This window comes from Somniosus microcephalus, chromosome 4 (genome assembly GCF_052327205.1).
Source record: "Somniosus microcephalus isolate GS21.2 chromosome 4, FLI_Smic_1.0, whole genome shotgun sequence".
NCBI lineage: Eukaryota > Metazoa > Chordata > Chondrichthyes > Squaliformes > Somniosidae > Somniosus > Somniosus microcephalus.
The window spans coordinates 19,479,433-19,495,592 of NC_140990.1; the positions used below are offsets into that span (position 1 = coordinate 19,479,433).

General features: G+C 50.0%; 1 protein-coding gene across 1 annotated transcript in view; it reads left to right on the forward strand.

The window, feature by feature from the left end:
• Window positions 1-2,211: 2,211 nt before the first annotated feature.
• mrpl52 (mitochondrial ribosomal protein L52) overlaps window positions 2,212-16,160 on the forward strand; it is a 16,089-nt gene continuing 2,140 nt past the window's right edge. Inside the window, exons 1-4 of the mRNA XM_085983895.1 lie at window positions 2,212-2,354; window positions 6,270-6,363; window positions 11,885-11,952; window positions 16,002-16,152. Of these exons, the coding sequence (XP_085840021.1) occupies window positions 2,351-2,354; window positions 6,270-6,363; window positions 11,885-11,952; window positions 16,002-16,152 (317 nt within the window). The 5' untranslated portion in view covers window positions 2,212-2,350. The remainder of the gene's footprint in view (window positions 2,355-6,269; window positions 6,364-11,884; window positions 11,953-16,001; window positions 16,153-16,160) is intronic.

Sequence of the window (16,160 nt, forward strand, 5' to 3'; positions counted from 1 at the left end):
CCTGTGCTCGCTCTCTCTCAATTTCAATTCAATTCAAATCGCTTTATTGGCATGACAAGGTACATCTTATGTTGTCAAAGCATCAAATAACATTTATGGTTGAACACATAAACGCAGATCTATCCATACAGTGTATAAACAGATATATCCCTGAGTGTATACATATACATTCATATAATTTGTATATACTCTTTTCTTATATTTAGTGGTTGTCCCTCTGTTTATGGCAAGCTGTAACATAGTGTGCTGCTAAGGTTACACAATTTCTCTGTTCCCCTAGTAGGTATGGGAGGTTTTGGTCGTCATTCCAATTTCTGAATTCAGGGCATATTTTTGTGAATTTTGAGTAGAAATTCTCCGATGCCCTGATATTTTCCACAAGCTGTGAGGAAGTGCATCTCTGTCTCCACCACTCCCTGACTGCAGTGAGAGCATATCCTGTTCTCTCTTGGCAGCCGGGTCTGCCTGTGTCTGCCTTTTTCGATGGCCAGGCTATGTTCACTAAGTCTGTACATTGTCACGGTTTTTCTCAGTTTGCTATCCTTTACCATGGTCAGGTATTCAGCCATGTTGTGTTGTCTGTTTAGGGCCAAGTAGCAATTGAGTTTGTTTTGGGTTTTTGTTGTTTCTGCCCAATATGACAGATATTTTTCCTTTTGCTTAGTGACAATTGTGTTGGTCGAATTCTCTGTGCTAAGATGTCACTGTCCTGGGGCTGGTTATTGTTAGTAGTGTTAGTCATTACTTCACTGAGTCCCAGGACTAGTTGACTGAGGGTATTCTTCTTTATGGTCCTCTCTTGGCATTTCAGGGCTTCGTAATGATAGCAGTGGGGGTTGCTCATTTTTAGGTGTTTCCAAAATTTGGTGGCTCTTTTTTGGATAGTAATTATTAATGGATATTGGCCTAGTTCTGCCCTGCATGCATTGTTGACGGTTTTCCTTTGAGTCCGGAGGATACTTTTACAGAATTCTGCATGTAGGATCTCAATTGGGTGTTTGTCCCATTTTGCAAATTCTTGTTGTGTTAGCGGTCCCCACACCTCACTGCCTTAGAGTGCAATTGGTTCAATTACTGATTTAAAAATTTTGAGCCAAATGCTAATTGGGATTTCTATTTGGATTGATTTTTTAATGGCATAGAAAGCCCTTCTTGCTTTCTCTTTCAGTTCATTCACAGCCAGATGAAAATTTCCCGTAGAACTGATTTTTAAGCCCAAGTATGTGTAGTTAGTAGTTTGTTCAATTTTAGTTGTTCCTAGTGTGAAATTTATTCTGGGTCCCTGATGTCTGGATCTTTGCTGGAACACTCTTGGCCCCGCCCCCACCCTGTGCTCGCTCTCTCGGCCCCGCCCCCGGCCTGTGCTCGCTCTCTCGGCCCCGCCCCCGGCCTGTGCTCGCTCTCTCGGCCCCGCCCCCGGCCTGTGCTCGCCCTCTCGGCCCCGCCCCCGGCCTGTGCTCGCTCTCTCGGCCCCGCCCCCGGCCTGTGCTCGCTCTCTCGGGCCCGCCCCCGGCCTGTGCTCGCTCTCTCGGCCCCGCCCCCGGCCTGTGCTCGCTCTCTCGGCCCCGCCCCCGGCCTGTGCTCGCTCTCTCGGCCCCGCCCCCGGGCTGTGCGCGCTCTCCCGGCCCCGCCCCCGGCCTGTGCGCGCTCTCTCGGCCCCGCCCCCGGCCTGTGCTCGCTCTCTCTCTTGGCCCCGCCCCCGGCCTGTGCTAGCTCTCTCTCTTGGCCCCGCCCCCCCGCCGGTGCTCGCTCTCTCTTGGCCCCGCCCTGTGCTGGCTCTCACTCTTGGCCCCGCCCCCGGCCTGTGCTAGCTCTCTCTCTTGGCCCCGCCCCCCGCCTGTGCTCGCTCTCTCTTGGCCCCGCCCTGTGCTAGCTCTCCCTCTTGGCCCCGCCCCCGGCCTGTGCTCGCTCTCTCTTGGCCCCGCCCCCCGCCTGTGCTCGCTCTCGCTTGGCCCCGCCCTGTGCTAGCGCTCACTCTTGGCCCCGCCCCCCGCCTGTGCGCGCTCTCTTGGCCCCGCCCCCACCCTGTGGTCGCTCTCGCGGCACCGCCCCTGGCCTGTGCTCGCGCTCTCTCTTGGCCCCGCCCTGTGCTCGCGCTCTCTCTTGGCCCCGCCCTGTTCTCGCGCTCCCTCTTGGCCCCGCCCTGTGCTCGCGCTCTCTCTTGGCCCCACCCCCCACCCTGTGCGCGCACTCTCCTTTGGCCCCGCCTTCCGACCAGTGCGCAGGCGCTTTCGCTGTTGCTGGGCAGATTTGCAGCGGCTTTGCCGTAATGCGCGTGCAGCGCGGCCTGTCGGCTGTCGGAGCCTGAGTTTGGCGGCCCGGCGGAGGCAGCCAGCGGAGTGGGGCCGCGATGGGTGAGAGGGGCTCGGGGGAGCGGGTGTACAACTCGGAGAGGAGTGAAATGTCACAGGGCTCCATGTATGCACAGGGTAGTGGTGAAAGGTCACAGGGCTCCATGTGTGGACAGGGTGGGGGTGCAAAGTCACAGGGTTCCATGTGTGGACAGAGTGGATGGGTTCGACAGTCACAGGGCTCCATGTGTGGACAGAGTGGGGGTGAACGGTCACAGGGCTCCATGTGGACAGGGTGGGAGTGAAAGGTCACAGGGCTCCATGTGTGGACAAGGTGGGGGTGAAAGGTCACAGGGCTCCATGTGTGGATAGAGTGGGGGTGAACGGTCACAGGGCTCCATGTGTGGACAGAGTGGGGGTGCAAGGTCACAGGGCTCCATGTGTGGACAGGGTGGCGGTGAACGGTCACAGGGCTCCATGTGTGGACAGGGTGGGAGTGAAAGGTCACAGGGCTCCATGTGTGGATAGAGTGGATGGGTTTGACAGTCACAGGGCTCCATGTGTGGACAGAGTGGGGGTGAACGGTCACAGGGCTCCATGTGTGGGCAGGGTGGGGGTGAAAGGTCACAGGGCTCCATGTGTGGATAGAGTGGGGGTGAACGGTCACAGGGCTCCATGTGTGGACAGAGTGGGGGTGCAAGGTCACAGGGCTCCATGTGTGGACAGGGTGGCGGTGAACGGTCACAGGGCTCCATGTGTGGACAGGGTGGGAGTGAAAGGTCACAGGGCTCCATGTGTGGATAGAGTGGATGGGTTTGACAGTCACAGGGCTCCATGTGTGGACAGAGTGGGGGTGAATGGTCACAGGGCTCCATGTGTGGACAGAGTGGGGGTGAACGGTCACAGGGCTCCATGTGTGGGCAGGGTGGGGGTGAAAGGTCACAGGGCTCCATGTGTGGACTGGGTGGGGGTGAACGGTCACAGGGCTCCATGTGTGGACAGGGTGGGGGGGGTGCAAGGTCACAGGTGTTCATGTGTGGACAGAGTGGATGGGTTCGACAGTCACAGGTTGACAAAATGGGAGAGAAAAACCAGAGAGGCAGCTGGGGCGGCAGTGAAATTAGTGCAGAAAGTCCTAGCGAAAAGTGGCAGGTCTGCTAGTCACAAGAACAGACCCACACTGTGAGCCCTTGTTCTCCTTCCCAGCCCCCAGCGCTGTGCTCGGTGAAGAGGCTCTGAATCACTTTACTCCCCCCAAAGGAAAGGCTGACCCTCCCCACTTTGCAAGCACCTAGTGATGTCCTGAAATGAGGCTCCTGCTTAGGTCTGAAGTTAAACAAAAACCACTTGAATTTATATAGTGCCTTTAACGTAGTAAAATGCCCCAAGGCGCTTCAGCGTGTACGACGGCAGATGGGTAAAATCTGACAGCGAGCCACATACGCAGCTATTAGGACAGGTGACCAAAAGCTTGGTCAAAGAGGTAGGTTTTAAAGAGCGTCTTAAAGGAGGAGAGAGAGGTGGCGAGCTTGGGGTCTCGGCAGCTGAAGGCACAGCCGCCAATGGTGGAGCGATTATAATCGAGGGCCGAATTGGAGGAGAGCTGATATTTTGGGGGGGGTGGTGGAGGAAATTACAGAGATAAGGCGGGGCGAGGCCATGGACGGATTTGAAGACAAGGATGAGAATTTTGAAATCGTGGCGTTGCTGGACCAGGAGCCCATGTAGGTCAGCGAGCACAGGGGGGATGGGGGCACGGGACTGAAAGTCATTGTAGAACAACTGCCCCGGGAGTGTTGATGGGACAGTGTAGAGGGAGCTTTACTCTGTATCTAACCCGTGCTGTTCCTGCCCTGGGAGTGTTTGATGGGACAGTGTAGACGGAGCTTTACTCTGTATCTAACCCGTGCTGTACCTGCCCTGGGAGTGTTTGATGGGACAGTGTAGAGGGAGCTTTACTCTGTATCTAACCCGTGCTGTACCTGCCCTGGGAGTGTTTGATGGGACAGTGTAGAGGGAGCTTTACTCTGTATCTAACCCGTGCTGTACCTGCCCTGGGAGTGTTTGATGGGATGGTGCAGAGGGAGCTTTACTCTGTATCTAACCCGTGCTGTACCTGCCCTGGGAGCTGTTGATGCGACAGTGTAGAGGGAGCTTTACTCTGTATCTAACCCGTGCTGTACCTGCTCTGGGAGAGTTTGATGGGACCGTGTAGAGGGAGCTTTACTCTGTATCTAACCCGTGCTGTACCTGCCCTGGGAGTGTTTGATGGGACTGTGTAGAGGGAGCTTTACTCTGTATCTAACCCGTGCTGTACCTGCCCTGGGAGTGTTTGATGCGACAGTGTAGAGGGAGCTTTACTGTGTATCTAACACGTGCTGTACCTGCCCTGGGAGTGTTTGATGGGACAGTGTAGAGGGAGCTTTACTCTGTATCTAACCCGTGCTGTACCTGCCCTGGGAGCTGTTGATGCGACAGTGTAGAGGGAGCTTTACTCTGTATCTAACCCGTGCTGTACCTGCTCTGGGAGAGTTTGATGGGACCGTGTAGAGGGAGCTTTACTCTGTATCTAACCCGTGCTGTACCTGCCCTGGGAGTGTTTGATGGGACTGTGTAGAGGGAGCTTTACTCTGTATCTAACCCGTGCTGTACCTGCCCTGGGAGTGTTTGATGCGACAGTGTAGAGGGAGCTTTACTGTGTATCTAACCCGTGCTGTACCTGCCCTGGGAGTGTTTGATGGGACAGTGTAGAGGGAGCTTTACTCTGTATCTAACCCGTGCTGTACCTGCCCTGGGAGTGTTTGATGGGATGGTGCAGAGGGAGCTTTACTCTGTATCTAACCCGTGCTGTACCTGCCCTGGGAGCTGTTGATGCGACAGTGTAGAGGGAGCTTTACTCTGTATCTAACCCGTGCTGTACCTGCTCTGGGAGAGTTTGATGGGACCGTGTAGAGGGAGCTTTACTCTGTATCTAACCCGTGCTGTACCTGCCCTGGGAGTGTTTGATGGGACTGTGTAGAGGGAGCTTTACTCTGTATCTAACCCGTGCTGTACCTGCCCTGGGAGTGTTTGATGCGACAGTGTAGAGGGAGCTTTACTCTGTATCTAACCCGTGCTGTACCTGCCCTGGGAGTGTTTGATGCGACAGTGTAGAGGGAGCTTTACTCTGTATCTAACCCGTGCTGTACCTGCCCTGGGAGTGTTTGATGCGACAGTGTAGAGGGAGCTTTACTCTGTATCTAACCCGTGCTGTACCTGTCCTGGGAGTGTTTGATGGGACAGTGTAGAGGGAGCTTTACTGTGTATCTAACCCGTGCTGTACCTGCCCTGGGAGTGTTTGATGGGACAGTGTAGAGGGAGCTTTACTCTGTATCTAACCCGTGCTGTACCTGCCCTGGGAGTGTTTGATGGGACAGTGTAGAGGGAGCTTTACTCTATCTAACCCGTGCTGTACCTGCCCTGGGAGTGTTTGATGGGACAGTGCAGAGGGAGCTTTACTCTGTATCTAACCCGTGCTGTACCTGCCCTGGGAGTGTTTGATGCGACAGTGTAGAGGGAGCTTTACTCTGTATCTAACCCGTGCTGTACCTGCCCTGGGAGTGTTTGATGCGACAGTGTAGAGGGAGCTTTACTCTGTATCTAACCCGTGCTGTACCTGCCCTGGGAGTGTTTGATGGGACAGTGCAGAGGGAGCTTTACTCTGTATCTAACCCGTGCTGTACCTGCCCTGGGAGTGTTTGATGGGACAGTGTAGAGGGAGCTTTACTCTGTATCTAACCCGTGCTGTACCTGCCCTGGGAGTGTTTGATGGGACAGTGTAGAGGGAGCTTTACTCTATCTAACCCGTGCTGTACCTGCCCTGGGAGTGTTTGATGGGACAGTGTAGAGGGACCGTTATTGTTTACCTTTCTGTTGGCGATTTGAAATGGTAAGTAAGCCTAACGATTACATAAAATAACACAGTGGCCTAACTTTTAGGTGTGTGGCGTTTCCTCTGTGTCCCCCTGGTTCCTGGGGCGCGATCCCTCTCCTGTGGGGCTGTGTGCCGCGCCGGGAGTCAATGGCGGCTTGGGTGAGTATTACCGTGTGTTTGGTGTCTCACCTGTATGGGTTGAGTGGCTCTCTTCCCCTCTCAAACTTTCTGCCCCCTTGTGCTAATTTTTAAACCCCCCTCCGCTGCTGTCAAGTTACTGTTCAACCAGCTCATCCAATGCTCTGCCGCCCAGTATCCTAACTCGCACCTAGTCCCGAAAACCATCACCTCCTGTGCCAGCTGACCTACATGGGCTCCCTGTCCAGCAACGCCTCGATTTAAAATTCTCATCCTTGTTTTCAAATCCCTCCATGGCCCCGCCCTATCTCTGTATAACCTCTGAACATAAAAATAGGAGCAGGAGTCGGCCATCCGGCCCCTCGAGCCTGCTCCGCCATTCAATAAGATCACGGCTGATCATCGACCTCAACTCCACTGTCCCGCCCGATCCCCATACCCCTCGATTCCCCCCAGAGTCCAAAAATCTAGCGATCTCAGCCTTGAAGACTCCGCATTCACAGCCCTCTGGGGGAGAGAATCCCAAAGATTCACAACCCTCGGAGTGAAGGAATTCAGCCCCACAACCCTCCGAGATCTCGGCGCTCCTCCAATGCTGGCCTCTTGCTTTTAATCGCTCCCCCATTGGCGGCCGTGCCTTCAGCTGCCTGGACCCCCTAAGTAACATCGAATCATACAGCACAGAAAGAGGCCATTCGGCCCATCGTGCGCCTGTGCTGGCTCTTTGGTCGAGCGATCCATTTAATCCCACTCCCCTGTGCTTTCCCCTTTTCCCTGTAAATGTTTTCCCTCCAAGTATTTATCCAATTCTCTTTTGAAAGTTATTATGGGATCTGCTTCACCAGCCTTTCAGGCCATGTGTTCCAGATCACAACAACACTTTTTTTTTTAAAAAGCTCTGGAATTCCCTCCCTAAACCTCTCCACCTCTCTATCTGTCTCTCCTGATGATCTACACGAGGGAACTAGAAGTAATATCTCCAAGTTTGCAGACAACACAAAGCTGGGTGGGCGTGTGTGCTGTGAGGAGGATGCAGAGAAACTCCAGGATGATTTGGACAGGTTGGGTGATTGGGCAGAAGCATGGCAGATGCAATATAACGTGGATAAATGCGAGGTTATCCACTTCGGTGGCAAAAACAGGAAGACAGATTATTATCTGAACGGCAATAGATTGGGAAAAGGGGAAGTGCAACGACACCTGGGTGTCCTTGTGCACCAGTCGCTGAAGGTAAGCATGCAGGTGCAACAGGCGGTTAAGAAGGCAAATGGTATGTTGGCCTTCGTAGCGAGAAGATTCGATTACAAGAACAAGGATGTCTTGCTGCAGTTGTACAGGGCCTTGGTGAGACCACGCCTTGAGTATTGTGTGCAGTTTTGGTCGCCTTATCTGAGGAAGGATGTTCTTACCATGGAGGGAGTGCAGCGAAGATTCACCAGACTGATACCTGGGATGGCAGGAATGACGTATGAGGAGAGATTGGGTAGATTAGGCTTATATTCGCTGGAGTTTAGAAGAATGAGAGGGGATCTCATTGAAACTTATAAAATTCTAACAGAACTAGACAGACTAGATGCAGGAAGGTTGTTCCCAATGGCGGGGGAGTCCAGAACCAGGGGTCACAGTCTAAAGATAAGGGGTAAGCCATTTAGGACTGAGATGAGGCGGAATTTCTTCACCCAGAGAGTGGTGAACCTGTGGAATTCTCTACCACAGAAGGCAGTTGAGGTCAATTCATTAAATATATTCAAGAAGGAGTTGGATATATTTCTTGAGGCTAAAGGGACCAAGGGATATGGAGAGAAGGCAGGGACAGGGTACTGAGTTTGGATGATCAGCCATGATCTCATTGAATGGCGGAGCAGGCTCGAGGGGCCGAATGGCCTACTCCTGCTCCTATCTTCTATGTTTCTATGTACTGCGTACAGTTTTGTCTCCTTATTTAAGGAAGGATATACTTGCATTGGAGGCAGTTCAGAGAAGGTTCACGAGGTTGATTCCTGGGATGAAGGGGTTGTCTTATGAGGAAAGGTTGAGCCGGTTGGGCCTGTACTCATTGGAGTTTGGAAGAATGAGGGGATCTTAATGAAACAAAAAAGATTCTGAGGGGGCTTGACAGGGTAGATGCAGAGAGGATGTTTCCCCTTGTGGGGGAATCTAGAACTAGGGGGCATAGTTTCAGGATAAGGGGTCGTCCATTTAAGAAGGAGATGAGGAGGAATTTCTTCTCTCAGGGTTGTGAATCTTTGGAATTCTCTTCCCCAGAGAGCTGTGGAGGCGGAGTCACTGAATATATTCAAGGTGGAGATAGACTGACTTTTGAAAAACAGGGGAGTCGAGGGTTATGGGGAGCGGGCAGGAATGTGGAGTTGAGGATAAGGGGTAAGCCATTTATGACTGAGATGAGGAGGAATTTCTTCACCCAGAGAGTGGTGAACCTGTGGAATTCTCTACCACACAAGGCAGTTGAGGCCAGCATTTATTGCCCATCCCTAGTTGCCCGTGAGAAGGTGGTGGTGAGCCGCCGCCTTGAACCGCTGCAGTCCGTGTTTTGAGGAGGTGACTAAAGTAGTGGACAGGGGAATGTCTTAAGGATGTTATTTATATGGACTTCCAGAAGGCATTTGATAAAGTCCCACATAAGAGACTGTTAACTGAGGTAGAAGCCCACGGAATTGAAAGCAAATTATTGACCTGGTTAAGAAATTGGCTGAGCGGCAGGAGACAGAGAGTGGGGATAATGGGCAGGTACTCTAAAGGGCAGGATGTGACTAGTGGTGTCCCGCAGGGATCTGTGTTGGGGCCTCAACTATTCACTGTATTTATTAACGACTTAGATGATGGAATAGAAAGTAACTATCCAAATTTGCCGATGACACAAAGATAGGCGGCATTGTAGGCAGTGTAGATGGAAGCATAAAATTACAAAGGGATATTGAAAGATTAAGTGAATGGACAAAACTGTGGGAAATGCATTTCAATGTAGGCAGATGTGAGGTCATCCACTTTGGACCTAAAAAGGATCGAACAGGATACTTTCTAAATGGTGAAAAGCTAGAAACAGTGGAGGTCCAAAGAGACTTGGGGGTTCAGGTACATAGATCATTAAAATGTCATGAACAGGTACAGGAAATAATCAAAATAGCTAATGGAATGCTGGCCTTTCTATCTCGAGGACTAGAATACAAGGGGGTAGAAGTTACGCTGCAGCTACACAAAACCCTGGTTAGACCAGACCTGGGGTACTGAGAGCAGTTCTGGGCACCACACCTTAGGAAGGATATATTGGCCTTGGAGGGAGTGCAGCGTAGGTTTACCAGAACGATACCTGGACTTCAAGGGTTAAGTTACGGGGAGAGATTACACAAACTAGGGTTGTATTCCCTGGAATTTAGACGGTTAAGGGGTGATCTGATCGAAGTTTTCAGGATATTAAGGGGAACCGATAAGGTAGAGAGAGAGAAACCATTTCTGCTGGTTGGGGATTCTAGGACTAGGGGGCAGAGTCTAAAAATTAAATCTTTCAGGAGTGAAATGAGGAAACACTTCTACACACAAAGGGTGGTAGAAGTTTGGAACTCTCTTCCGCAAACAGCAATCGATGCGAGATCAGTTAATTTTAAATCGGAGACTGATAGATTTCTGTTAATCAAAGGTATTGAGGAATATGGGCCGAAGGCGGGTCTGTGGAGTTAGGTCACAGATCAGCCATGATCTCATTGACTGGCGGAACAGGCTCATAGGGGCTCCATGGCCGCCTCCTGTTCCTCTGTGTGGTGATGGCACTCCCACAGTGCTGTTAGAGAGGGTGTTCCAGGATTCTGACCCAGCGATGATGAAGAAACGCCAATACATTTCCAAGTCAGGATGGTGTGTGACTTGGAGGTGGTGGTGTTCCCGCGCGCCTGCTGCCCTTGTCCTTCCAGGTGTTCGAGGTCGCAAGTTTGGGAGGTGTTGCCGAAGAAGCCTTGGCGAGTTGCTGCAGTGCATCTTGTAGATGAGTGGAATAACCACAGAAAACGCTGGAAAAACTCAGCAGGCCAGGGCAGCATCCGCAGAGAGAGAAACGGAGTTAACGTTTCAGGTTGAAGACCCTTCGTCAGAACTGGGGAAAAAAACAGGAAAAGGGATAGATTTTAAAGCAAGTGGGGGCTGGGAAAAAGGGGAGGGGATGAAAGAGCAAAAGGGAAGGTCAGAGATAGGATATGGTGTGGAGATGCCGGTGTTGGACTGGGGTGGACAAATGTAAGAAGTCACACAACACCAGGTTATAGTCCAACAGCTTTATTTGAAATCACAAGCTTTCGGAGCGCTGCTCCTTCGTCAGGTGAAATGGAGAGATGCATAAAAACACAGCTTATATAGTCAGAGAATAATGTCAGATGTTTACAGGTAATCTTTCTAACTGCCATTTATCACACCTCGGCAGAGAGAGAATCACAGCAATCAAAGGTGTAAATGGTGTCCAAACAGGTCAGTCAGGAAAACATGACATCAAAGAACAATGAGGTGGGGTCACAAGGGGTCAAATGTTGCAGATGCTGGGGTCTGTGTGAAGAACAAAAAAAGACAAAAAAACATTTTTTTTGCTGGAAATCACAGCAGGTCCGGCCGCATCTGTGTGGAGAGAACAAGCCAACGACGACTCAAGTCTGGATGACCCTACGTCAGGTGGGGTTACATGTAGCGTGACATGAGCCCAAGATCCCGGTTGAGGCCGTCCTCATGAGTGCGGAACTTGGCTATCAGTTTCTGCTCGACGATTTTGCGTTGTCATGTCTCGAAGGCCGCCTTGGAGAGATAGGATAGAAAGCAGGAGAGATTAAGAGATATTCAAGGAACAAAGGATGGCTCTAGATGAAGTGTGAATGGCCCTGGCAGAATGAAGGGCAGCTGCCATGTGGGAGGGAAGAAAAAAGCCCCGCCGAAAGTGTGGATTAAAAAAAGGGAAATATAATGTGATAGGAGCCGAGGTTATGATCTGAAATTGTTGAACTCTATGTTGAGTCCAGAGGGCTGTAAAGTGCCTAATCAAAAGATGAGGTGCTGTTCCTCGAGCTTACACTGAGTGACGTAATAAAAACTACTAGGCACTTGGTCTGACTATTAAACAAGGCTTTAATCAACTGTTTTTCAACATGGAGATCTAGTTGTGTCCTTCACTAGTTCCTGTTAAAGAATGTCCTGAGCAAGCTGGGCCCATGCCCGAGTATTTATACTCTCCCTGGACAGCGCCACCTGCAGGCCACCCAGTATTATTTCATATCATTTCCACATAAATGACAAGATTCATGCCACTGAGTTTCCGCGTAGACGAGTGGTGTAGTCACGCCACGCCACTCCACTCCAGTCAGTCTGCCGGTAGCAGTCGTGGAAATCAGGATTGCCTGTGGGCAGAAAGTCCTGCACATTTCCAGTGTTCGGCGCGGGGCGTTAACCAGCCCTACCCCTCCTGCCTGTGGGACAGTCTGCGATGCCAGTGGGAGGCTTGCTTTGTGCTGACTCTCTGCACTAACGCTTCAATTGTCCCTCCCCTTCACAGGCTCGGCATGGCCAGGAGTGGGACGGAGTACGGACCCATGACTGACCTCCCTGACTGGTCGTTTGCAGGTGAGGAGCTGATGCTGTGGGCTGGAGAGAGGGAAGGTGATCATCAGGGCCTCGTTCGGAGAGGGAGGCTGCTAATTAAAACCCCTTTTTAAAAAGAGGGTCTCTCGCTCCCAGATACCCATTTGCTTAAATATCAACCATCCTCATCTTCATATAATCCACCTGGATTAGATTCCAGCCTGTAACTCTCTCCCGAGTATCTATTATTCTATATATAAACCCCCCCCGAACCCCTCGGTTAGATTCCAGTCTGTAACTCTCCCGGGTATCTATTATTCTATATATAAACCCCCCGAACCCATCGATTAGATTCCAGCCTGTAAACTCCGGGGTATCTGTTCTGTATATAAGCCCCCCGGACCCCTCGATTAGAGTCCAGTCTGTAACTCACTCCCGGGTATCTGTTATTCTATATATAAGCCCCCCGGACCCCTCGATTAGAGTCCAGTCTGTAACTCACTCCCGGGTATCTGTTATTCTATATAGAAACCCCCCGAACCCCTCGGTTAGATTCCAACCTGTAACTTTTCCCCCGGGTATCTGTTCTATATATAAACCCCCCGAACCCCCCGATTAGATTCCAGCCTGTAACTCACTCCCAGGTATCTGTTATTCTATATATAAACACCCTGAACCCTTCGATTAGATTCCAGTCTGTAACTCACTCCCGGATATCTGTTCTATATATAAATACCCTCGAACCCTTCGATTAGATTCCAGTCTGTAACTCACTCCCGGATATCAGTTATTCTATATATAAACCCCCCGAACCCCTCGATTAGATTCCAGCCTGTAACTCACTCCCGGGTATCTGTTGTTCTATATTTAAACCCCCCGATTAGATTCCAGCCTGTAACTCACTCCCGGGTATCTGTTATTCTATATATAAACCCCCACAACCCTTCGATTAGATTCCAGTCTGTAACTCACTCCCAGGTATCTGTTATTCTATAGATAAACACCCTGAACACTTCGATTAGATTCCAGTCTGTAACTCACTCCCGGGTATCTGTTCTATATATAAACCCCCCGAACCCCTCGATTAGATTCCAACCTGTAACTCACTCCCGGATATCAGTTATTCTATATATAAACCCTCCGATTAGATTCCAGTCTGTAACTCACTCCCGGATATCAGTTATTCTATATTTAAACCCCCCGATTAGATTCCAGTTGTAACTCACTCCCGGATATCAGTTATTCTATATTTAAACCCCCCCGATTAGATTCCAGCCTGTAACTCACTCCCGAGTATCTGTTATTCTATATATAAATCCCCCGAACCCCTCGATTAGATTCCAGCCTGTAACTCTCTCCCGGGTATCTGTTATTCTATATATAAACCCCTCGATTAGATTCCAGCCTGTAACTCACTCCCGGGTATCTGTTATTCTATATATAAACCCCCTGAGCCCCTCGATTAGATTCCAGTCTGTAACTCACTCCCGGGTATCTGTTATTTTATCTGTGAACTCCCAGATCCCCTCGATTAGATTCCTACTGTAACTCACTCCCGGGTATTTGTTGTTCTATATATAAACCCACCAAACCCCTCAATTAGATTCCAGCCTGTAACTCACTCCCAGGTATCTGTTATTTTATAGATAAACACCCTGAACACTTCGATTAGATTCCAGTCTGTAACTCACTCCCGGGTATCTGTTCTATATATAAACCCCCCGAACCCCTCGATTAGATTCCAACCTGTAACTCACTCCCGGATATCAGTTATTCTATATATAAACCCTCCGATTAGATTCCAGTCTGTAACTCACTCCCGGATATCAGTTATTCTATATTTAAACCCCCCGATTAGATTCCAGTTGTAACTCACTCCCGGATATCAGTTATTCTATATTTAAACCCCCCCGATTAGATTCCAGCCTGTAACTCACTCCCGAGTATCTGTTATTCTATATATAAATCCCCCGAACCCCTCGATTAGATTCCAGCCTGTAACTCTCTCCCGGGTATCTGTTATTCTATATATAAACCCCTCGATTAGATTCCAGCCTGTAACTCACTCCCGGGTATCTGTTATTCTATATATAAACCCCCTGAGCCCCTCGATTAGATTCCAGTCTGTAACTCACTCCCGGGTATCTGTTATTTTATCTGTGAACTCCCAGATCCCCTCGATTAGATTCCTACTGTAACTCACTCCCGGGTATTTGTTGTTCTATATATAAACCCACCAAACCCCTCAATTAGATTCCAGCCTGTAACTCACTCCCAGGTATCTGTTATTTTATATATAAACCCCCCCGAACCCCTCAATTAGATTTCAGTCTGTTACTCTCTCCCGGGTATCTGTTATTCTATATATAAACCACCCGCTTCCATACATTAGATTCCAGCCTGTAACACTCTCTTGGGTATCTGTTATTCTATACATAAACCACCCAAACCCCTCGATTAGATTGCAGCCTGTAACGCACTCTCGGGTATCTGTTATTCTATATATAAACCCCCCGAACCCCTCAATTAGATTCCAGTCTGTAACTCACTTTCGGGTATCTGTTATTCTATACATAAACCACCCGAACCGCTCGGTTAGATTCCAACCTGTAACTCACTCCCGGGTATCTTTACTCTGTATATAAAACCCCCCCCCCCCCCCCCCCCCCCCCCCGAACCCCTCGATTAGATTCCAGTCTGTAACTCACTTTCGGGTATCTGTTATTCTATACATAAACCACCCGAACCGCTCGGTTAGATTCCAACCTGTAACTCACTCCCGGGTATCTTTACTCTGTATATAAACCCCCCCCCCCCGAACCCCTCGATTAGATTCCAGTCTGTAACTCACTCCCGGGTATCTGTTATTCTATATATAAACACCCCTGAACCCTTCGATTCGATTCCAGTCTGTAACTCACTCCTGGGTATCTGTTATTATTCTATATATAAATCCCCGAACCCCCCCGATTAGATTCCAGTCTGTATCTGAGATTCTATATATAAACCCCCCGAACCCCTCGATTAGATTCCAGCCTGTAACTCACTCCCGGGTATCTGTAAATCTATCCATCTATATATAAACGGATACTTCTTTCTATCTGTCTGTCCTTCTGTCTGTCCTCACGTGTGCGTCTGTCCGGCTATGCGCTCGAAAGTTATAGAGCATACCTACGCGCGCGTTACATCCAAATAAAGCTTACGCTTCCGGGACGCTCGTAAGTGTATTTACTTTTCGGTCGGACGAAAATTGTTCGCGCCTTCCAGCTCAAACACTTTGATCATCCAGCTTTGAAAAAGTTAGTACAGGTAGACTATCCTTTATCCGAAAACCTCGGGACCAGCCGTGTTTCGGTTTTCGGAAAATTTCGGATTTCAGAAGGTATTTTATAAGACTGGGAAATTTGTCGGTGGGGGGTCGGCGGTGGGGCGGGGGTCGGCGTCGTGCGCACGACTTACGCTGAACGAAAAAACTTTCGGTTTTTAGAGGTTTTCGGAAGTTCGGATAAAGGATAGTCTACCTGTATCTCTTTTAAAAATAACAAGATTTACCAAAAACGTTTTATAAGTACTTTCACTTTCATCTTTCAAGGTATTAAAAAGGTAGAAATGTTGCCCGGCAGCAGATTCACAAAGGGACACAGACGGGGCCCAAAAGCCTGGGACTCGATTTAAAATGTTGCCCGGCACCAGATTCACAGAGGGACACAGAGAGGCCCCAAAGCCTGGCACTCGATTTAAACCGCCCAGCCCAAAAACAGCCCTGGCAAAGCCGGGCTCCCCCCAGCTAGTTCTATATATAAAGCCCCTCGATTAGATTCCAGTCTGTAACTCACTCCTGGATACCTGTTATTCTATATATAAACACCCCCGAACCCCTCGATTAGATTCCAGCCTGTAACTCTCTCCCGGTATCTGTTACTCTATATATAAACCCCCGAACCCCTCGATTAGATTCCAGCCTGTAACTCAGTCCCGGTTTGGACAGTTTGAGGTTGGATGATGCGGTTGTATACAGGCTCTCCCTGTGCTTCTTTCACTTGTGTGGAGCACTAACTGCGGGTCGTGTTCCTGTCTTTCTTGCTCCTCAGATGGGCGACAAGCTCCTCCTTTAAAGGGACAGATTCGCAGGCGGCAGGAAGGGGAGGAGATGGCGGTAAGTCGCTCCGATCAGCATGTTTCTTTTGGGAGCTTCTCGCTCTCTTCACCTCTCTTCCCAGCTTCACCTGCTTTCAATCTCCAGTGGGCTG